At 40.2% G+C, this 24,239-nt stretch overlaps 3 protein-coding genes across 16 annotated transcripts in view; 1 reads left to right on the top strand and 2 right to left on the bottom strand.

The window, feature by feature from the left end:
• The window catches only part of LOC143035815 (uncharacterized), a 149,093-nt gene extending 137,507 nt beyond the window's left edge, over positions 1 to 11,586 (top strand). Inside the window, exon 2 of the mRNA XM_076202818.1 lies at positions 5,032 to 11,586. Within this exon, the coding sequence (XP_076058933.1) occupies positions 5,271 to 5,582 (312 nt within the window). The 5' untranslated portion in view covers positions 5,032 to 5,270 and the 3' untranslated portion in view covers positions 5,583 to 11,586. The remainder of the gene's footprint in view (positions 1 to 5,031) is intronic.
• LOC143035571 (uncharacterized) lies at positions 385 to 2,715 on the bottom strand. The gene has a single exon (XM_076202439.1). The coding sequence runs from the start codon at positions 2,713 to 2,715 to the stop codon at positions 385 to 387; it is 2,331 nt and encodes a 776-aa protein (XP_076058554.1).
• Positions 10,850 to 24,239, bottom strand: part of LOC143035813 (sodium/calcium exchanger 2-like) — a 243,254-nt gene continuing 229,864 nt past the window's right edge. For all 14 annotated transcript variants that reach the window (XM_076202805.1, XM_076202804.1, XM_076202811.1 and 11 more), the window contains 6 exons: positions 23,637 to 23,781; positions 21,084 to 21,262; positions 19,413 to 19,563; positions 19,118 to 19,296; positions 14,605 to 14,702; positions 10,850 to 12,043 (listed from right to left, as the gene is read on the bottom strand). In XM_076202805.1, coding sequence (XP_076058920.1) covers positions 11,896 to 12,043; positions 14,605 to 14,702; positions 19,118 to 19,296; positions 19,413 to 19,563; positions 21,084 to 21,262; positions 23,637 to 23,781 — 900 coding nt within the window. In that variant the 3' untranslated portion in view covers positions 10,850 to 11,895. The remainder of the gene's footprint in view (positions 12,044 to 14,604; positions 14,703 to 19,117; positions 19,297 to 19,412; positions 19,564 to 21,083; positions 21,263 to 23,636; positions 23,782 to 24,239) is intronic.

Genomic DNA, 24,239 nt, shown 5'->3' with positions numbered 1-24,239 from the left:
TTGTCGCCAAAGAGCCTAACTAGGGGCCGGTGGTCTGTGGCGATAACCAGGTTGGGGCACCCCAGGAGGAAAAGCCGGGCTTTACGCAGGCACCACAGGTGCATATACCGTCTCGGTCGGGGTAAGGTGCCAGCTACCGCATAAAGCCAGGCGCCAGCCTCCCTTGCAGCAGTGTGGAGCAGTGGCTGGCGGGCATGAGCAGTACTGCTGCATCACCACGAACCCGATGCCGTCCTTGCACCAGTCCGTGATGGCGATGGTAGGTCGGGTCATGTCGTAGTATGCTAACCCCTGTTTGGCTAGCTGACAGATGATCTCTTTGGCTTGTGTGAATCTATTCTGGAGACACTCGTCCCAGTAGACAACCTTACCTGCTGGGTTTTTTCAGCAGATCCCTGAAGGGCGCCATAAGAGGGCAGTGGCCAGGAAGGGCGCCAGTTGGTTCACAAAGCCAAACCAGGAGCGCACGTTTGTGATGGACGGTTTTTCTGGCATCTTAAAGTCCCTGATGGCAGTAAGGCGCTCTGTAGTCGGTTTGTATGTGTCCCAATCCAAGTGGTAGCCAGCGAAGTCGACCTCCCTCTGGCAGAAGCGAAATTTCTCCGGCTTTAGTGTCACTCCAGCCTTGGCACATACTTCCAAAAAGTCGTAGGCATGCCAGAAGGCTTCTTCTATGCCTGCGTCATAGAGGAGTGTGTCGTCCACGCACTTGTATTTTCGCGGCAGGTCGATGATGGCGTCGTCGAATCTTTTGGTATATGCATCCCCCGCTGCGCAGTGTCCCATGGGCGTCCGGCAATACTGGTACCTGCCCCACGGTGTGATAAACGTAGTGAGGCGCCTGCTCTCCTCGTCCAATTCCACCTGGTGGAATCCCCAGTGCGCATCTGCCACGGTTTTGTAGGAGTGTGCCGGGACCCCAGAGGCCATGTCAAACGGGGCAGGGGTGTGGTGAGTCTCTCGTAGGCAGCATGCGTTGAGTTTCTGGAAGTCGACCGTGCGGCGCGGCTTGCCAGACTTTTTTGCCACCACGACCATCCTGGCACACCACTCTGTGGCCTCTCCCGCGGGGACAGGACGGATCACGCCTCTCTGGACGTCCTCATCCAGCTGTTGCTTGACCTCCGCTTCCCAATGTTTCGGGACGGGGGCGGGAGTGTGGCAGGCATAAGGGACAGCGTCGGGTGATAGGTGGATATGATGAGGGGGCCCCGCCATGATCGGCAGCGGGTACCTGTCGGTGTCGAAGGACGATGTCGAGAAGTGGCCGAGCAGCCATTCCTGTAGCCTCGGCACGTTTTCCTCGAGAGGAGGGAAAGGCATGGTTGCTGGTCTGGGTGGCGGACCCCGGCTGTCGCTGCTCCCCCCGCCCACGCTCGCTATGGTCGGTAGTGGCGGATGCGGAAAGCCTTCGTGTACCAGGCCCAGATCCTTGCAGGCGGCGAGGGACAGATAGACCTGCCGCACAGACCGTACGAAATACACCTGTTGGGTGGAGCGGCCAGGGATGCTAAAGTGGCAGGTTATGGTCCCCAAGGTTGGTAGGTTAATATTGGCGAGGTCGCGCAGGCCAGTGCGTCCCTTAAGTTGCCTGGGCGAGAGGCCCAGAGCTTTCAACAGCTTGGGTCCCGCTACACATACCTGCGCGCCTGTACCTGCGATGGCTGTGGTGGAGTGCTGTGTGTCGCCATCCGGCCCGGAGACGATGACTTGAAGCCGTGGCTGGCTCATCACCCCGGCGGTCGCTACCACAGCACTGGCCACAGCGTCCTTCTTCGCAGGCTTCTTACCCCCTTTGCACACTTTCTGGAAGTGGCCCAGCTTTCCACAAGCAAGACACGTGGCGTTTGCTGCCGGGCAAGCTGCCCTACCGGGCTGGTGTCGGTCACCGCAGTGCCAACAAGGGCGGTGGCGGGCTTTCCCGGGACCAGCAGCAGCGATGACGTCGTCGTCACTCGCAGCGTCGTGCATGACGTCACCCGCGGCAGCCTCGGGATGGCGGTTTGGCGGGAAATCATGCGCGTCCCTCTGGGCTGCTTCAAATGCCACACAGTAAGATCTGAGGCTGTCAACCTCTTTGAATTGAGCGTAGCACTGTAATACCTCGCGTCTTAGGGTTGGTTCACGCAACCCAGCAATGAGCTTTCGCACTAACATATATTCACTTAAACTCGCGTCGCAGCTAGGGCACTGAAAAGCACAATCTAACACCATCTGGGAACCCTTCGTGAAGTAATCGCCCACCGACTCCCCCAAGGCCTGCTTGACACTAAAGAAGTCCGACCACTGTGCTGCCTGGTTCGCCGCACGCAACACTAACTTGCTGACGTTCTCCAGGGCCTCGGCAGCGGGAAGGGTGTCCCAACGAGCCTTGGGGAACCTGGCGTCGAGCGCCTTTTGGAGCCTTGGGGCACATAAAAGCCGGATGTAGCGCGCGGCGTCGCCGTCGCCGACAGCGTTGAGCTCGATCCAATCTTCCAAGGACCGACGCCATGACCTGAAGTCTGCTGTAGTCATGTCCAGGTCGCACTTCTCCAACCCAGCTGTGCTAAGGGCCTTGCGGCTTGGTGTCCCCATCGCCGCCATGTTTCGCTGCAAAGCCGCTATGGCTCCCTGCTGGGACAGTAAGAGCGTCTGAGCCTGTGCTAGGAGGCCTTCTCCTTCCCTCCGTCTACCTGATGTGGCAGGGAGCCTAGGGCGTCTCGGGGTGGTCATCGTAGATGCGTAGGAAGGATTATCACTGCGCCATGTTAGGTTTTTATTTAAGTCTGCTTACAATAGGGCTCTTGGCGGGTGACTGACTACCCGCGCTTGGGGTAGTCTCTACGAGCGTGACTCGCAGTTGCCAGCTCTCACAATAAAAACTCCTACAATTCATGACCCTTTCACCCCATCCAAGGATGAGATCAATGGATGGGATGAAAGGGTCTTTGAGCAAGATTGGAATGGCTGTTGAGCAAAGGAGGATGGAGGCAGATATATGGGTGAGTGGAGGATGGTTGTGTATGAATGATTTTTTTTTTTTTTATGCAACCTAAAGGGATTTCTCCCTATTTTCTCTATTTTCTGCATGAGGGGACAGGGAGGGAGGGGAGGGGTTGCCATGTAAAAAAGGGGCTCTGCTAGGGATGTGCTGTAAAATTTCAGAAACACACAAGTGCAGATATTTAACCTAACCTATTTTTAGAATAAAATGGCATCATTATTATATATAATTGGTAATATTATATTGAAAAGAAATTCCATAGAAAAAAATAATCTTTCAAAAAATTATATAAAGATATTAATGAAAAAAAAAAAGGATTTGTGTGCTACTAGAATAGAACCAGTATCTTATTACAGTTTAATCAGTTAACAATTTGATCTTATTACTTCACTACACATGTTTAGGCATGCATAAGCATATAAGCATGTCACTACCATTATACTTCTCATTTGGAAAATCAACCACAAGGTTGCCAATCTGTGAAATCCTTGTATCAATAATGGGAATGTCTTTCAATACCTCTGTATTGTAATTCTCATCAGTACTCATACTAGAAAGCTCAGTCAATTTAATATGGGGGCAAATTCAACTATTCACTGCCTCCTGCAGATCATCTACCATCTTAGGTTATTTAACTTGCACAGAGTACAGATCCATAACATTTGCTGAATGCTGTATTTTCATAAATCAACCTTGCTAATACATATTTCAAGTCCAAACTTGTAACCAAACCATTTATCAAATTCTCCACTAGTTAAATCTTAGAGCAAGTATCTTTCCTTCCTTCTGCCTTTTCCTTAGAACCTACCATTCCATTCTTCCCCATTCATTAGTAATTGTACCGGTACTTTAAATTATTGCATCAAACACTATATTACTTAAAACCAATGTACCGGTAGCTAAAATGCAATCCTGCTTGGTTACCCACCTTAAGGGCCCTACACACGCTCAGACTTTTACTCAGACTTGTCTGCACAAACCATGTATGCGCAGACAAGTCTGAATGTGTGTAGAGGAGATTTGTGGTCTGCACAGACCATTTTGGTCTGTGCAGACCACAAATCTCCTCTACACACATTCAGACTTGTCTGCGCATACATGTTTTGTGCAGACAAGTCTGAGTAAAAGTCTGAGCATGTGTAGGGCCCTTTAGGGCCATCCTTTTGTGGGTCTCACTAATTGCCGAACAAACTGAACAAAACCGATAAAAGCCGAACATACCAACGAAACCCAAACAAGGACGGTTTTTGCTCAAATGCACACTTCTATATATATATGGTTGCATTATTTGAACTATTTTCTTTAAAATGTGTGATTTCCATGTATTATGATCAAAGAGAAGTTACGTTTTTATCCTCTGCAAAATTACCGAACACAGCTACGATTCGACCCAGCCCGCCGTCTATGATCACTGGTGGTATGGATCAAACTACACTCTTTTAAGTTTCTTACTATTGTGATATTAGTGTAATAGACTGCGCATAGTTGAATTATATCAACTATTTTCTTTAGAATGTGTTACGTCACACTGCAGAGGCTAAAACATAACTTCTCTTTGGTCAAATTACATAAAAATCACACATTTTAAAGAAAATAGTTGAAATAATTCAACTATATGCAGTCTATTACACTAACAACACAACAGTAAGAAACTTAAAAGAGTATAGTTTGACCCATACCACCAGTGATCATAGACGGCGGGCTGGAAGAATCATAGCTGTGTTCGGTAATTTTGCAGAGGATAAAAACGTAACTTCTCTTTGATCATATTACATGGAAATCACACATTTTAAAGAAAATAGTTCAAATAATGCAACCATATATATATAGAAGTGTGCATTTGAGCAAAAACCGTCCTTGTTTGGGTTTTGTTGGTATGTTCGGCTTTTATCGGTTTTGTTCGGCAATTAGTGAGACCGTCCTTTTGTTCATCTACTACTTGGACAAAATTTACATAAACTTTGTCTTGTTCTAAAAAAAATACTCAAACATGAAAATATTATAAAGATATCTCTCCAACTCCTTTCCTAACTTTGTTGGTTGAGGTGACCTCTTCAGTACGGACCAAAATTTCACGGGCAGCATTACCTGCTAGACGTACCAGGATCGAGAGTATACAAGGTCTACTGAACAGCTAACCAGTATTTAGGTCGTTTGCGCAGTGACGTCACAAGAAGTGCCTGGCCGACGGTTCGTTGAAATTCCGGCCTCAGTCCAGGTGTGGCAGGAGTCGGGAACGTGTCTCCGTTTTCTTTTATAATACTTATGCGTAACTAAAATAATTATGCCGTCACATTGTGCAGTGTCCTCTATGCTTTTTGCAATGCTAGACTTTGAAGACGTGGATGAAGAGGGTGAAGGGGATGATATTACCTTAGAAGAGTCCAAAGACACTCTAGAGAACTGTATTGAGATTGAAGCACTGAGGTATGTTGGGGGTTTCATTGCTAAGAAGTTCCCTCAGTACAACTTTCTTGCCAGTGAAATGATAGAAAAGGAGACCTGGGTAGATTTCATATGTCAAATAGATAACGGATTAAAGTCACCATCAGTAGATTTTTTCAAAGCACTGCAGCAAATGGAAAAAATTGTTTAATTGCTACCACGGAGACAAATCCTTAAAGGATGAGGTAAACTCCACATCCAAAGTGTGCATAGAAATATACAAATATGTGAACCTACCAAGTGATGTTATAAAGTTTTTTGTTAAATGCAGACTGTATTTTCGGTTGTGAGTTTTAAACAGGAACTTATCGAATTCGCCAAGAAAAGTAAAAAATAAATTATGTAAATTGGTGAAGTGAAATAAAATCTGAAATGACTTTTGCATTTTATTCAATTTCAACCTTGGTATGCAATCTAAATTCCAAAATAATTTTAGTGTTAAAGTTTTTTCTTGATAATCTACAATGTTTATTCTTCAATTAGTAATATAGTTTGATGTAGGGGTATTCAGTAGCTGTAACAAGTGTACACAGCAATGAGAGTTGGCCAGTGGCATGTTATTCTACAGCAGGTAATCCTCATATAATCGATAATTCATGCCATATCCTTTAAGTTTGGCAAATCGTTTTCTTCATAGACAAAGATAATTGTTTGTGGTAAATGGATTCATAGACTTGGATACTTGTTTGCCCTCTACACAAAGATTAACCTTTAAATTTCTATATTAAATATGTCAAAAATAAAACACAAGAATATTTTTCCAAAATGGAACCCCCATTTTAACGGTTGCAGAACATAAAATAGGTAAGTCTCCCAGAAACTGTGTGGTGCCTATACGTTTTCTCTTTTACCTAACATTTTCACTTACGTTTTCACCATTTTCTCTGTGGGCTCCACTTCTGATGACGTCACAACATGCGCGTGAGTAGACCTTGTATTCTCTCGGTCTTGAGACGTACGTTTCGTAATTATACTCGCATCATAAAATATAGTCACCGCTTATATCGATCGTTCTCTCTTTCACCCGTGAATATTGATAACCATAGAAAATGTTATGAAGACAGTTTAGAGCAGTGGTTCCCAAACTGGGGGAAATTTCCACTTGGGGGGACATTTGAGGCTACCAGGGGGAAATAATTACACTACCTACTAACTAAAAAAAATCTCTGATGGATTTTCTCATGTCTGAGAGAGAGAGAATGCCTGTTTATCAGTATATTTGCACATTTGAAAAATAAATTAGTAAATAGTCACAGTATTTTAACTACTCTTTCCCTGCTACACATGAAGGGGGAAATCTGGATAGTTGACCTGGGTGCAGGGGAAAATGACACAAAAAAGTTTGGGAACCACTGGTTTAGAGAGTATGTCATTACGCAGGGGCAACTACAATAAATATAATCAAGACGCCGATATGGCAGCCTCGCGTATCCACTTGCTCCTCATGCCGCCTATGTATGCGGCACCGTATGGAAGGGGTTAACATCACAAACTCCCCCTATTGTGGGGCTAGGATGATACCCCTCACAGAGGACTTTGTAGTGTGGAATTTAATGAACCATGCCCTTGGTTCAACTTTGCTGGTGGCAGGGTTTGAACTACCATCACCTTGATCTTTGCTGTAACAACACCCGAACCCACTCAGCCAGCGAGCTTCCAGAGTGACTAAAGCCCTAAAGGGTAAATTCCTAAAACAAGTTGAGGCATTTTGCTATATGAGGAAGAAATATCTTATCCATTATGTTTTTTTGTATGTAGCATCTGCAGTAACCTTACATGAAGAATTTACAATAAAGTAATTTTCTCCTTGTTCAAATTTGTGTCGTTATTCACCTGTGATGGTTTGGATACATGGAGAGAGTGAGTGAGGAGGGACTAGTAAGGGAGGTATGGAAGGCAGATGTGGAGGGAGTGAACATGAGGGGACGTCCTAGGATGAGATGGATGGATGGGGTGAAGGGGGCTTTGGGGAAGAGGGGAATGTCTGTTGAGGAAGGACGGGAGAGGACAGAAGACAGGGGTGAATGGAGAATGGTTGTATATGGAAGATGTTGTGATGCATGAGGTGGAATGGACGAGGGGATGGGAGGTGAGGTAGTGTGTGTGAGCAAAATTTTGACGCAGCCCGAAGGGATTTCTCCCCGTCCTCTCCTCTATATGAGGAGACGGAGAGGGAGGGGTCGCCGATTTAATGAAGCGGCCTTGCTGTGGATGTGCTGTGTCTTGCGACACTGCTTCTGACCCAGGGCAGTGGACAGGGTGCAGGGATGACCTGTCATCTAGGAGGTGCTAAGATGGGAGGGAGGGTGGAGGGGTGTGGAGTGTTTTCGGGGATGGAATGGGTGGGAATGATTTTATGCCTTTTCCTTTTTGGCTACGCCCCTAGTAAGGGGGAAAAAGCCTTGGTATATGTATGTATGTATGTATGTATTCACCTGTGTGTACACTGCTGAGGAGTTACATTTCTAATGATAGCCCTTTGTCAGAATTTTGGAAGGAAATCAAGAGAGGAATGGGAGGTGAGTGAAGTACAGAAGAAATGGTACCCGGTAAAAGGCATAGATGGAGAGATCTTAATGGAAGATGGGCAGAGAACTTTTGAAAGCTGTTGAATCTGGAGGATAGGGAAGGATTGGTGGTAGCAGTGGGAGACACTAAGAAAATGACTGTGATGGAAGAGTAAAATGGAGGAGAAATAAGAAAAGATGAGGTGCAAGTAACTGAAAATGATAAGATCAGGTAAGGCACCTGGGTTACATGGGTGTCATGTGGAGTGGCTGAAGAAGGGAGGTACGGTAATAGTGGACTTGCTATTGAGGTTTAATGTGTGTCTAAGGGAGGGTAGAGTGCCAGAGAACTAGAGGAGTGCCTGTATAGTTCCATTTTACAAGGGAAAAGGGGACGAATGGGAGTGTAGTAGTTTCATAGGGATCTGTTGAGTGTAGCTGGGAAGGCTTATGGGAGGATTTTGACTATTAGGAGAGGAACAGGGGAATGTTTGGCAAGGAACAGTGTGGGTTTAGGAAAGGTAGGGGTTGAGTAGATCAGATTTTTGTGGAAATGAATAATTGAAACCCTGATCCTTCCAAGAAGAGTATGCATCAATGGCATGGTCCCCACCAAGAATGAAGGATATAAGTAAGATTAAGAGAATACAAAGGGCAGCAACCAAACTGGTCACCAGCTCAGCAGATAAACCATATGAGAAAGACTAAGCATTGGGTCTGGCAACTTTGAAAGATCAAAGAGAAAGAGGTGATATAATTACAGTATTCAGGTTCCTAAAGGGGATAGATTGTATTGACAGAAGAGATCTCTTGATTAAAGATGGAATGGCTTTAAGAGGTCATGAGAACAAATTGAGAAAAAATACAAGGCAGGATGTAAAGAAATAGTTTTCCAAAATAGATGCATATTTGGAATAACTTAAAAGGTGATATAACTCAAGCTGGAACAAGACGAGAATTCAAACCTAAATATGATAATTGGATATTAAGGATATAGATTAATGATTGTTAATGAGTACTTGCAGTTTCCTTTTGTGCTTCCATGCCCAAATAAACATGCAAAGACAAATATCTAGTCTTATTCGCTTATACATGGGTATGTCTTCTATATTCCTAAAATTTAAAACATATCTTTCTCAAAAGGGTACTGCAACTAGTAGGAAAACCCCTCATTACCCAATTGGAAATGCCTAGGTATAATGGTACAATATGTCTCACATTTGAAACCCATGGCTTGGAAAAACAATACTGGAAGGCAGTACTTCCAGAAATCTTATATCTAATTAGATCACTTTGGTGCACTGCAACAAAAGCAACTCCACATTAACACTTCTTCATTTTTCACATATGAGAGCTCGCTTTTGTCTCCAGGGTCTGTATTGCTGTGCCGATATGATCGGTCTAGCAAACATGACCTGCTGGTTGACCAAGTTAAACTTGTTGATGTAAACCCTATGTACATTAGACAATTGAGTGGTCATGAGTCTACAGCATCTGTCTGTTACAAAGCCCACACTGGAGAATTTTGATGTACACAGTGTACTCAGCTCCTAAATCACATCATAACATAGAGTTTAAGAAAGATGATGTTGAGGCTTCCTGTGATGATCCCACATTCTGCCTCTGTTAACTTGGGAAGGTTTATACATGTGCCATGGGCCCCTGATCATTACAGGTGGGATTAAGCCTGAACATACAAAATACAATACATACAGTTGTCTTTGTACTTTTGAGCTTAATAAGTTTAGGAATAAAGAAAAGGCTGTACACTATGTTTAATGATGGAAAAATTCATATTTGCTTCTTCCACCTCTATGTCACTTCTCACCACAAATATTACCCTTCCACCCAATTAATCTTCTGTCTTTTCTCTAGGAGGAATATCAATTGTTCCCCCACTGTGGGTAAAATTTTTTGGGAGTTTTGTCTCTACTATACACAAAATATCAGCCAATAGTAAACTATCAATATTAGCATATGCTAATCTTAGTTTCCTGCGTTTCCCTATGTCAAACAGGTGTGGCAACAGAGGTGGTAAAAGAAGTAAGAGGTAAGAGCAGAATAGAGATATATTTGAAGATGAAATTAAAGAAAATTCTCCTTCCAATCTTAAAGATGCTGTACGAGTCTGGTCTATTGGAATGTGATTGAAGTCCTTTAAATATTGATATAATGAAATTTATAAGGTCAGTATTCATATGGGGAAAGCCATTTGATACTAATACCTACCCACTATTATTTTCATATGCTTAATTATAGAGGAAGGCCAAAAGAGTTCAAATTAGATAAAATATGACTTATGACACAAACTAAAACATATGAATCAATTGTTTGCTTGAGTTTTGTTGACTGGAAACCCACAGCCCCACAGCAGTTGGCAAAGGTCCTTATGATCTCCCATGGATCTCTCTATGAAAAAACCTTGGGCTAACATATGCATTGTATTATTGTGGCACTGATTCTGTTACCATCTGAAACTAGTAGGATAGAGTAGCCATTAGTAGTCAGTTCTCTTTGTGTTTAAAAGGTGAAGAAAATAAAGATAAATTTGATAAAGCATGATCCTTGGTCAAGTTTGAAGATCAGATGCCAGCCCCACCAGGTTGCACCTCCAAATAGAAGTAAAAAAGTTGATAGGGCTTGAATATGGGTAGCTAGAAGATGACAGTCATCTTTCTTGCAGGACAACTTCATGCAGACACCCATTGTTGTTCCTGCACATTTAGAATGCTCAAATTGCATAAAAGAACAAGGCATTTGTGAGTATATAGTGCTTGAACAGGAAATAATTCAGAATTGCATTGAAGATGAATCCTGATACCACAAGCTTTAAAGTTTTAGATGCATCTAATACTTGTATTCATTTATTCAAAATACTTCAAATACAACCACCAGAAAAATAAAATAACCATTCCTCTTTGATTCAAAAAGAATTTATTTCTTATATTTCACTATCAAACATTTCAAAGATCCATGTACAGTAATACAACAATGATGTACTGGATTTCATTATAGTAACAACTGTTAGTCTAACATACTATAGACTGTAAATTTAAAAACAAATTCACTACCTTCATGTAAAAACCTTTGATAGTTAATGTTTACATCTGATTATGTTTTTCATTCCACTTTATCAGCAGGTTTTTTTCACTGAAAAATTAACATATTTTCTGTTACAAAAGAAAAACATCATTAATGGAAAAATAATGTATATCTCATGTACCTAAACACTACATCAGGGGAGTTTTGACACATTACACACAATTGATTCTTTTGTATAACAATACAACACAATTTTCTTATAGAAACAATCCTTGGTGTGACAACTGGAGACATCTGCATGTATTTATACTGGTCTCTGAGAGGCATACATGCATGTTTTCTGGAGATGAAGCCTCCAATGTTCTTCATCCATACTGAGGCTTTAGCCCTGTGGCTGGCACCTAAGTCCCAAAACTGGGTCCAATATTTCAGCTAAGAGATCTGTGGGTCCAACCACTGGCAATAAACATCTTTCTAGATGCAGCTGGTTTCTTAAAGAACAGACTTGAGGCTGTAAATTGTATCATAAACAGTTGCATATATCATACTTTTTCATTATTAACAGAGCATAAGTTTGTTACACATTTCAAACATGTTCCACATTAAGAGACAGGCAACAAGATAGAGATTTGAAAAGTTATTATGCTATGTTAAGAGAAATGAAACAATAGATGACCTATTGTCTATGATAAAGTATAGGCTGGAATGAGTTAGCATACATAGAGCCAGAGCTTGAAACCACTTGGATGAAGATTGTGGCACAGTAGGTATACATATCGGCATGGCTCCATAGTATGAAAGAACTCAATGAAGTTCCAAGAAGACTTCATATAGTTCAGTGATTGAAGGAACTAATGTCCTATAAATAGACGATTCTTGAAATACTCTATTAATGGAAAAAGTCCATTAATGTAACTATTTCTCATCAGCTTCAAAATGGCCATATTCATCTAAGGCAGAAACTATCACATATATGAACCAGAGGGAGATCATTAATGCTCCAGAAGCATACTTGGGACCAACAGGTCCTCCTAGTTCTGCTTTGCCAAAAATTTGTAGATTCCTGAAGAAAAAATTAATACTGATATTAGAATTTCCTCCCCTATACTCCAAGCACATAACCTACACTTAAGCAATTTCACTGTATAATAACAGTTGAAAATTTTAAAAATATATACTGGATTTATATTTCTTGTAAGAGATAAGACCTTGTACAAGTAAACTTTACCTTGATTTATAAATACATATGTCTACAAAAATAAAAATATGTGTATTTGATAATCTGTCTATGTGATTGAAAATATTATGACAATAGTCTTAAATGGTGGTGCATATGAGACTGGTTGGCTCTATAATCTCTATGAAGACTATGATGCCTGTGAAGATAGAGAATATACTTCATGCACACAAGACTAAACTATCTATCTTTACCAGGGAGGTAGTCAAAGTCAAACGACATATACCCAGCCCCACCCATTCCACTCCCATCCATCTCCCTTTCTTCCTTCTTATCTTAGCTCCTCATGGATGATGGAAGAAACAAACTGGATTGGTTTAACAAAAGGGGTCAGATAAGAAAGAAAAAAAAAGTAATGATTTGGGAAAATGGAGGAAGAGAAGAAACAATAAACAATATGTATAGCAAAAGAAGCTTACAAACAAGCTAGAAATAACTATACAAGAATCTGCAGGAAGAAAGTAATTTTGAAAGAAGTGTTGTATTTAAATGCAAAGATGAACTGAAACTGTTTTACAGGTTTATCAGTGGTAAATTGAGACACGGAAGTAATCATCAAGATAATAGTGGATAATCATGTCTTGGAGGAGGCCTCAGCTCAGGCAGAAATAGTAAACATTTCCAAGCTGTCTTCACAAAGGAGAGCAACTTTTTGGAACAAAGAAAGGGAAGTAAGAATTTGGGTTTGAAAGATATAAATGTAGAAGTGAGGGAAGTGATCTTTTGGAATCATTGGATGTGACAAAAGCTTCAGGACTTGATGGAATCTCACACTGAATATTTGAAGAATTGTAAGGAACAACAGGCAGACAAAATTCACAGACTTATTCTATGTTCGTTAAGAGAAGGCATAGTGCCTCTGGTTGGAAAAGGGCTAATGTGCTACCAAATTATAAAAGTGGAAGTATGCAATTGGAAAATAATCTAGACACTATTTTTGCATGGAAGAAGAACAAAGAAATAGAGGTAACATTATAATTATATTTAGCTAGAAGTATGTTTGGGGAAATTGGACGGGAAAGAATAACTGGTGCAAGAAAATCAACAAGAGATGATAGTAGAAAACTAAAAAAAAAAAAAAAAATAATAATAATAATAATAAATAAAAGATGTCAAGAAGTATGGCTTTCTACATAGAAGTTCAGAGTTGTGGAATAAATTAGATTAAAATGAAACCCAAGACAAAACTATATATTCAAAGCAAGGTGTGACAATTGCAGGAAATTAGATTGGTTCTTATGAGCATTACTCTAAATTCATACACCTTGGAGTGATGATCAGCAAAGACTTGAAACCAAGTAAGCATATCAATAAAATAGTTGGAGAAACCTACAATAAATTGAGGTCAATAAAAATGGCAGTTGCCAATTTGGACGAGGAAATGATAAAAAAAAAAAAAAAATTAACTACACTAATAAGACCAAAACTCGAGTACGCAGCAACACTATGGACACCCAGTACCAAAAAGAATATAGAAAAATTAGAAAGAATACAAAAAGCAACAACAAAACTGGCACCAACTCTTTCCAAAATGACATATGAACAAAGACTGTCCAAATTAGAATTACCAACTCTGGAACAAAGAAGGGAAAGAGGAGATCTACTATCTATAGAATTATGAAGGGAATGGAAATCTTAGATAAGAATTATTTATTGAAATGGGACAATGGAAAAACAAGAGGACATGGCAAGAAACTAAAAAAAGATTCCAGAAGAGATCTGAAAAAAAAAAAAAGTTTCCCACACAGAGTGATACTTGGAACAAATTAGACAAAGAAACAGTGTGTGCAAACATTATTCAAGATTTTAAGAAAAATACTTGATGCTGAGAGATACAAAGACGGGTCACCACGAGCATAGCTCCCTTCCCGTATGATACTAGGTAAATACACTACAACAAGGCAACAACTAGGTAAATATATACTCTACAGACTGCTCCACATACACACAACAACAGGACCCTTACATGCCTAAGTGCTGCCCTGGGGCAAAGTGCGTTTAGGTCAGGTTAGGTTAGGTTGGTTAGTTTAGGTTGGGTTAGGTTAGGTTAGGTTAGGTTAGGCTTGGTAGGTTAGGTTAGGGCTCCTTTGGCCTTTTTTTATTACAATTATTTTGTCAACCTTGTGGGCACCATGTCCATACTAGAATTGCCACCCCCCTAAATGTGCTGCCCCAGGGCATATGCTTGCCTCTCCCCCCCCTCATGTGAGGGCCCTGCACAAAAGAGACAACAAAAATCACAACTAGGTAAATACAGCACTTTCTTTTCATGAAAGGACTTTGCAAATTATGTAAGACTGTTATCAGCTACTATGAGGTTGTAGATATCTGAGGAAATGTAATGATAATGTAAAGTTACATTTAAACTAAACACAGCAGTCACTTACCTTCGGATGAATAGGATGATAATGCATACAACACAAAGCCCCGTGAAGAGACTCACACTAAAGCTAAGGTTTCCAGATGGTACTGCAAAAGGTCTACCCTATAGGGCAAAAATTATATTAGTTAAAATGTTAGTACTTCACAAGATCAGTACACACTTTTTCAAATATAAACCTAGGTCCAAATTTCTTTATGACTGACATTTCACATGCATAACGGCGCTATCAAAAATCACATCACAAAAACACACAACACTATCATATCACGAGACCAATTAAACGAAAACACAGTCATAATTTCAAAGACCAACGACAAAAGAAAATTAAAATGTTTGGAGGCAGTTTTGATCAAAAACCATATGCCAAATATCAACATACAGCAAAATATGTGCGGACATTTGGAACTTTTTGGGGCATCCCACGTCGCGCCACGAAGATGAAAAGTCCGGCAGCACTCTTGCACCACCATCTCTCCTAATATTTCACATTTTGTAACTATTTGTATTTATAAGCATGTATGTATCTTTAGAAAATAAAATTTACCAGAAGATGCCTAAGGTATAGGCGAAACGTCGTTAAGTTCTAGTTTTTATTTCCACAATGGACTCCATTGGAAATATTATTTATAATTTACCAAGTTCTAAGAAGAGAATTATTAGAAGAATTGAAAGTGTTAAGAAAAAGATCACGAACGCTGAGTATGCTGTGATTTTCAATAGAATATATATATATATATATATATATATATATATATATATACATATATATATACATATACATATATATATACATATATATATATATATATACAGTCAACTCACCATTAACATGAGTTCTGTTAACACGATTTCAATCTTACACGACTTAAAATTTATTAATATATATTCTGACAACACGAAATGTCTGATGTTACGGGAGTTGAATTTCCCGCCTACTGTAGTTGAATATCTCGCCGCCAGAGCGTGGGAGAGACTCTCTGACTCCCATGCTCCTGCTCTCTGCCTCTTGTCCTCAGTGTGAACCCAGCCCTCATAGTGTGTGGAACTCATAGACAATTTTATCAAAGTTTTGTGTTACATAAATTTGTGTACTATGGCACCCAAGCATCCTGGTACCCCAAAGGAGAGTGCAGCAAAGAGATCAAGAAAACTTGTGACCATAGAAAAGAAGTTAAAAGTGTTGGATCGTTATGATCGGGGTGAAAGAACTTCTGTTATTGTTCATGCTACCAGACTGAATGAGAGCATTTTGCGGACCATCAGGGTGAATGCTGACAAGATCAGAGCCAGTTCTGTTGCTGGTACATCAGCCTCCTCTTCACAATGTTCCCAAGCAAGATCCATGGAGATGGAGAAGTTATTGGCTCAATGGATTCAAAACCAAAACAAGCATAATGTCCCTATCAGCATGGCCATCATACAAGCTAAAGCTTTAAATCTCTACCAGGATGTGTAAGATGAGAATGAGGAAGACAAAGACAAAGCCAAGACCTTCAATGCCAGTTCTGGGTGGTTCACCAGGTTTAAGAAACGATATGGCTTCCACAATCTCAACATGACTGGGGAAGCTGCATTTGCCGATGTGGAAGCAGCCAAAATGTATCCGGCTACCCTCAAGACCATCATCGAGAAAGGTGGCTACACTTCCAAGCAAATTTTCAATATAGATGAGACAGGTCTATATTGGAAAAAAATGCCTAACCGGACCTATATCTTGGTTTAGGAGACGACTGCACCTGGATTTAAGGTCTTCAAGGATCGTCTTATGCTCTTGTTTGGTGCCAATGCAGAGGGAGACTGCAAGCTGAAACCTGCCCTTGTCTACCACTCGGAAAATCCACGAACATTGAATGTGTGTATGTATGGATGTTGATTATTAGTCATGAAAGCTTTGAATTTTTTTTCCAAGATTGTAAATGCTTGTTTTTTTCGTACACCAAAACAAAAAAGAAAATTGTGTCACCAACTCACAATTTACGGCATACTAAACTAATTTTGTTTGTTCTTGTGTCTTCACAGGGCTATGTCAAGACCTTTCTACCCTGCTACTGGTATTCCAACAAAAAAGGATGGATGACGGGGAGCATATTCAAGGACTACTTTGGGAAACTGGAGAAAGAGTTAGAACTTTACTGTGAGAAAGAAGAGATTCCATTCAAGATTCTCCTGATCTTGGATAATGCTCCCAGCCATCCCCCGTTAATAAAATCTCTCCAACAACATCCAGCTCGTTTTCTTGCTGCCAAACACCATTTCCATTCTGAAGCCATGTGACCAAGGAATTATTAAAACCTTCAAGTCGTATTATCTACATTTGACCCTGACTGACATGGTTGAAAGGACACAAAAAGACAAGATGACCGTGAAGGAATATTGGAAGCAGTTTACCAAAGATGCTCTCCACTTCATTAAAGAATCTTGGGAGAAAGTGCCAATGAAATGCCTAAACGGGGTTTGGAAACATCTGTGTCCTCAGTTGGTGTATTATTTCGTCAGCTTTGACATCCAAGAAAATGTCTCTAAAGCTAACAAGGAAAGTCTTGACAAGGGCAGGGAAGCCGGGTTTGACCAACTTGAGCAGAAGGACATTGATGAACTACTAGAATTGCACACAGTGGAGCTGACTAATGAAGAACTGTTAGATATGGAGACAATACAGAATGCAGAGTTGGAGGCAGCTGCATCTCAGCCTATATCAGAAACCCCAGAACCCGGGAGTCTTTACCAAAAGTGATCTCGAAAAAGCATTCTCGTTTATACGAGAAGGACTGGATAGCTTGGAAGCCAAAGATCCGAATATTAACAGAAGTGCAACAGTGGCCAGAAAAGTTATGTCAGAGCTGAACTGTTACAAAGTGATGTTAGATCAAAAGAAGAAAAAGATGACACAGACAAAACTCCACCATTTCTTTCAAAAAAAGACAGTCAAGGAAGAAGAGGCAGGGTGAGGCGAGGAGGGAGAGGGAGGTGAGGAGGCAGGGTGAGGTGATGAGGGAGAGCAGAGTGAGGAGGCAGAGCGGGGTAAGGAAGGAGAGGGGAGTGAGGTTGGGGACAGGAGCATGGCAAATGACAGTGATGGTAGTGATGTGTCATAATGTTTACATGCATAAAAAAAATTATTTTACCACACAATAAATACCAATATAGTAAGAATGTGTGTTTTTATTGTTTTTGTAACCTTCAAATTTATTAATAGTGTGTTTAGGATTTTGAGTAATAAATTCCCAAAATAGATGGACTTTCCCGTTGTCCAGGAACTTAACCCCCACTATTACCATTATTTCATATGGAGAAATCATGTTCCGTTCAAACGATTTCCATTAACACAACATCTCCAAGAACATAACCCTTGCATTAATGGGGAGTTGACTGTATATATACTGTATATATATATATATATATACTGTATATATATATATATATATATATATATATATATATATATATATATATACATATATATATATATATATATATATATATATATATATATATATATATATATATATATATATATATTCTGTATGTTGAAATCAGTCCTGATGTGACAAAGAATTGTCAAAATGCAATCTTAATTCAAGACTTGTAAAAATAAGTAAATAAATAGATAAATCAATATCTGTTCTAGTAATTGATTGATCTAATTGGAACCAATGACTGATGTGGTGGTTTCTGCAGAATGTACAGCAAAGCTGTCCATTTCCAAAAGCTGTCAACCCACATCTGATTCACATGGAGCAGCCCTCAGGGGGTGACAAACTGAAAAATGCTGATATCGTACCAATACATAAAGGAGGAAACAAGGAAGACCCAACAAATTACAGACCAATTTCCCTTACAAGCATGGCGGCCAAAATTTGTGAAAAAGTTATAAAAAGTAGATGGATAAAGCATCTGGAGAACAAAATACTAAATCCAAGACAATTTGGATTTAGACAGGGAAGATCATGTGACACAAATTTGATCTGTTTTTACTCAAGACTACTAGATATAATACAGGAAAGGGACAGATGGGCTGATTGTGCTTTCCTAAATTTACAAAATGTAATTTTCGCAGGAAAATTAATTTTTCCCTGATACAAACTCTTTGGTACTCCTTACAATAGGATACTTTCGCGTAGCGCGAATATTTCTACTGCGAAATTAAAATCCTCACTCTGTGGGTCTGGGCAACGCTTATCCTCAGTAAGGGGCCCCATTGGGGCAAGGGGGGGGGGGGCCCTTGCCCTCCACCACAAGTCTCGCACACTATAACCATTCTCTTCGCAGTAGTGACCGCGTTAACATCTCTCTACTCTACATGTTTAGTTTTTATCGGTTTCCCCCTTAATGGGCCGATAGCTTTTGACAAAGTCTCACACAAAAAACTGTTAAGAAAACTGGAAAACACAAGGTAAAGCACTGAAATGGATGGAGGACTTTTTGCATGGAAGAAAAATAAAAGTAGGTAAATAAATACACACAAATTATACTAGAATATATTAAAAATAATAGGAATTAATTCTTATAGACAATACCTTAGCATAATGGTAGATTGAAGCAATAAACCAGGGCAAGCCCAGACCCAAGAACACATTGACAGCATTGCTGCCAGTCACATTCCCAACAGCATTATCAGCATATTTCTCTTGAATAGCTGCTGTCTTTGAAGCAAAGGTATCTGGCAATGATGTTCCTAATGCCACAAATGTGATGGCTGTGAGGGAAAAAAGACAAATATACACTGATTAAGATTGGTTTTTTTTACAGGTTTTCCTAACACATGAATAAAATAATCTGAAAATATAACATCTTGTATTATCACATCCTTACCAGTCACAGCATCCTTAAGGTTCACAAGACATCCAAAAATGGCTGCCAAGTCTCCAATGATGGCTGTGAGCACTCCAATACAGGCCAGAGAAACAAAGAAACACAACCATCCTCCTAATATGCCTGAGGGAGGCACTAAGGAGAAGATAATCTGGAAAAAAAGAATCAGCCTTAAAAAAACACTCTATTCTAGAGCTATATTATCAAAGCTGGCAAAACTAGATATCAAAACAAAAGTTCTTCAGTCAAGGAGATAGGTGAAAGATTCATTTCAATTATGTGTGTTCTGATTTTTGTAAAGCTGAGCATGAATACAATAACCCCCAGGGGGACATTTGTCCTTATGTAGTGCCATTATATCTAGCTAGACCAAATGGAGGATGTCTGTCTACTCTATACTGAGGGAAGGTGAGGGAGTCAAGAATTTTTGAAAATAAGAGCATGATGATTTCTAATATTTCATTTACCATGTGAGTTGTATGGATTAATAGAAATGTTCTATTGAACATGCTTTTGTTTTGGTCATTAGTATAGAACCCCAAGTGAACTCTGCTTTCAGATGCTTCCTTTTTCAAACTCACTGACCAACAATTCTGCTTTATCCAAGCTCATTTGTTGGACTGGGATAAAGCAGAATTGTTGATCATTAAACCCAACAGATCAATCAATGTATTCCCCCAGGTCTCTTTTGCAGAAGACCTGCATCCTTCCCACGGCCCTTCTCTCACCCCTGAAAACATTTACATCCAAAAATTCCAATCCTCCCTTTGGGTACTACTACATACTTTATTAATGTTCTCTCAACCCTCATTCCCTTCACCACCCTTTCCCTCTAAGTTATGCTTGGCTCTCTTCTTAAACACTATTTGCAATCATCAACTCTCTAAACATATTTCTATCATATTCTCTCCACTATAGTTCTTACCTGACCCTGAACCTCCCTACTCATCTATCAGCTCATCTCCACTAGCATTGAGATCCTCAAACACAACTACATTTACATCCCTCCCAAAACTCTAGTCATTTAAATTGATCCAAAAGCCTTCCTCTCCTTTTCACCTTTTCAACTATCAGGACTGTATGCACTCACAAAAGACAACATCTCCCATCTTAATTTCACCTTCACCTACATTATCTTTGAAGACACTTCCCTCCACTCCACCATGCATTTCCATATCTCATCAATTACCAGCAGAACTACTTCTTCCCTCCTTTGCCCATTCATCTCCCCTGAGGCCCTCTCTTTCAACTTACTTTCACTCAATGTTAACACATTCATCTTCCATCTCACAATCATGGCTTACTGGCAAAATTTTCCCTTTTACTTTCATCTATCCTACAACCACATACACATAATGGTCTACTTACTAATGTTTTGTTAGGAGTCCTCCCACTCTCATTCCTTGACTTTATGTAGGAGAAAAATACAAAGTGGAAAATCTCTAGTCACCCTCATTCTGGCCCATTTAGTCACCTCTTATGACTCGTTTGAAAATTATGGTGGCAGAATCCCCCCACCCCATTACCAGGAGGATCAGGAAGAGTTAGTCATACAAGTGGTAATGAACTTGTTCTAGGATACAGCATAAAGGAGGGACAGCAGTAGTACAAAAGCACTAATACAGTAGAGGTTTTAAACTCTAACATAGACATTTTTCTAATTAGTCTAACCTTCCATCCAAAGGTGAAGAAATGCATTACATAATCAGCAGCAGTAGCATTCTTAATATCACCACCATTAACATTCAAAGCATCCTTGATCTGCTCTAAATAGGTTTCATGGTGTACTTGCATAGCATCTATGTTGGCATTTGTCTGCACCATCATTCTTGACAAAACATTGTTGAAATCTGTAAACAAAAAATAATCATTCATTATATACTCGCATGGAAAATATGACCAGAGTGATTACTTTTCACTAATCTCTTCCATAAGAAGAGATTAGATCAATCAATTGTTGTCAAGAGTTTTGCTGACTGGAAATCAGCAGCCCCACAGAAGCTGGCAATGGTCCTTGAGCCCTCCTATAGATATGTAGGGGAAAAAACTTTGGGCTGATGTTTGCATTGTATTAACATGGAACTGTCTTTGTCACCAGATGGTCTTTATCACCGGTAGGAGGAATGGACAAGGTTTACACTATTATGTATGTTCAATAAAAGATGGAATGATATCACAGGATTGGAAAAGGACTAAAATGGTATAAATTTACGGAGGTGGAAGCAGTAGAGCTTCCATTAAGATTGGAAATGGAGAGTAGTTTGAGGTGAAAGTGGGGCTATGTCAGAGCTGTGTCATGTCAGCATGGCAGTTTAATGGATAGGGTGGTACTGGTGGTAAATACAAGGAAGATGGGAAGGGGATTGGGGTTGGACAGTGATAGTGGCATGTAGTGGGAAGTGAGCCAGCTGGTGTTTGCAGATTACACTGCATATGTAGCAGGGTCAAAGGAGGGTCTAAGTTAGTGATGAGTTTAGGTAGGCATGTGTTAGGATGAAGTTGAAAATAAATGTGGGTAGAAGTAAGTTGATGAGATATACAGCCATGATCCACAGTTTCTACCACACATGGGCTTCCCAGAGGTGAGAAAGAAAAGCCACTCTGGTTGGGAGATACAATAGTTTTGATGACAAAAGCAGCTTGTAAATCCTGTTGATTGGAAATGTGATATATACATACATATGTCACAGATCACTTGTGACTCGTAAAATTTGGCTGAATTATACATATACATAAACAACTCGTTAACTAATACATCAATTACAGTTTGAAGAAACTAAGTGGTTTGCGAGATTATCACCAATTTGCGTAATTGAAGTTCGAAACTCTGAAGCATCAAATACCAAGACTTGGAAACTCTGAAGCTTCAAACCTCCGAAACTTCGAAACTCAAACTCTTCGGGCTTTGGAGTTTGAGTTTCGAAGTTTCGGAGGTTTGAAGCTTCAGAGTTTCCAAGTCTTGGTATTTGATGCTTCAGAGTTTCAAACTTCAATTACGCAAATTGGTGATACTCTCGCAAACCACTTAGTTTCTTCAAACTGTAGTTGATGTATTAGTTAACGAGTTGTTTATGTATATGTATAATTCAGCCAAATTTTACGAGCCACAAGTGATCTGTGACAACATATACCAAAGGCTTTTTCCCCCTTACAAGGGAGGTAGCAAAAAAAAAAACAAAGGCATAAATTCCACTCCCACCCATTTCATCCCCACATACTCCACTCCAATTCACCTCCCTCCCTCTTTCTTATCTTGGCTCCTCCTGGATGACAGGTCATCACTACATCTCGCCCACTATCCTAGGTCAGAAGCAGCAATGCAAGCCACAGCACATCCACAGCAAGGCCATTTCATTAAATCAGCAACCCCCCCCCCCCCCTCCATCCCCTCCTACAGAAAAAGAGAAGACAGGGAGAAATCCCTTTGGGCTGTGTCAAATTATTTTTCGTATATACTCCCTCACCCCCATCCCCCACCCACTCCCTTCCATGCATCACAGCATCATACATACACAACCATTCTCCATTCACCCCTGTCTTCTGACTTCTTCCATCCTTCCTCAACAGACATTCCCCTTTTCCCAATGCCCCTTTTACTCAATCCATCCATCTCATCCTTGGTTGCCCCCTCATGTTCACTTCTTCTACCTCTAGCTTTCACACCTCTTTTACTAATCTTTCTTCACTCATTCTTTCCATGTGTCTCAATACTTTTTCATCAACCTTATCTCCCAACTCCCTTTCCACCCCTGTTCTTCTCCTTACCTCCTTGTTTCCCACTCTATCCAGCCTAGTAACTCCTATCATACTTAAATTGGGACAAGAGAGGACAGTTATAGAAGAGACCTGAAAAAAATAGCTTTCCCCACAGAGTGGTGGATGTAGGGAACATACTAGATGAAACAATATTGTGTGGAGAAACAATACAAGAATTTAAGAGCAAATTAGATATGGCAAAATACAGAGATGGGATACCATGAGTGTAGCTCCCCTTCCTTTAAGATACAACTAGGTAAATACAATGTTTTTTCCTTGAGTGACTTATGGGCCAATCCAGTGGCTGTTGTGTTACTTGAGAGCCATGGGCCTTGTGCAAGGAAGGCTTGAGTCAATGAACTGAGTAATTGAAAAATTTAAATCAAGACTTCAGTTATGCATCATATGATTCTTTAACAAGAAAATATGACTACATAATACTTCTAATTAGAATGTTTAGTAATTTACCATCATCATTAGTAATGGTGACAGCTGTTCGGTTGACCTGCCCAATCTTGGCACCACCCTCAGCATCGAAGAGTTCTATTTCAAAGTATTCATCTCTCTCTGCTGTCATATCATCGATGATAGGTATTTCAATATTCCTCTCAATCTGCAACCATAAAAAATGATTAAAGTTCAATATCTTTCCAGTCTTAATTGATATACTGTACTGTATTTGTATTTACCTATTTTGTTTATATTTACAGAATTAATCAAACTTTCTAATTCATGCATGAAAAATATGCTACATGCTCTTTGACATAGTGCACTGAATAATTAACTCAGATTTCTTCCCTATTCTTTTCCCATTCACTAAGGGTTTGATGTCAGTTGTAGGCATAATTATGGTATTGATTCTAAGGGATACAATTGTGGATTTCCTTGAAAAGACAACATGGTTTTAGAAGAGAACATTTGTGTTAAACAACCTCCTTGACCTCTTTCATAATATTACCAGTATGATATAGCTTACTTGGATTTCCAAAAAGCATTTGATACAGTCCAGCATAAATGGCTACTCAGTAAATTACACACATGGCATCATAGGAAATATTCATAATTGGGTCC

The sequence above is a fragment of the Oratosquilla oratoria genome, chromosome 19, assembly GCF_046742065.1.
Source record: "Oratosquilla oratoria isolate Oo_2021 chromosome 19, ASM4674206v1, whole genome shotgun sequence".
In the NCBI taxonomy this organism is placed as follows: Eukaryota; Metazoa; Arthropoda; class Malacostraca; order Stomatopoda; family Squillidae; genus Oratosquilla; species Oratosquilla oratoria.
This window is presented reverse-complemented; position numbering and strand designations above follow the sequence as displayed.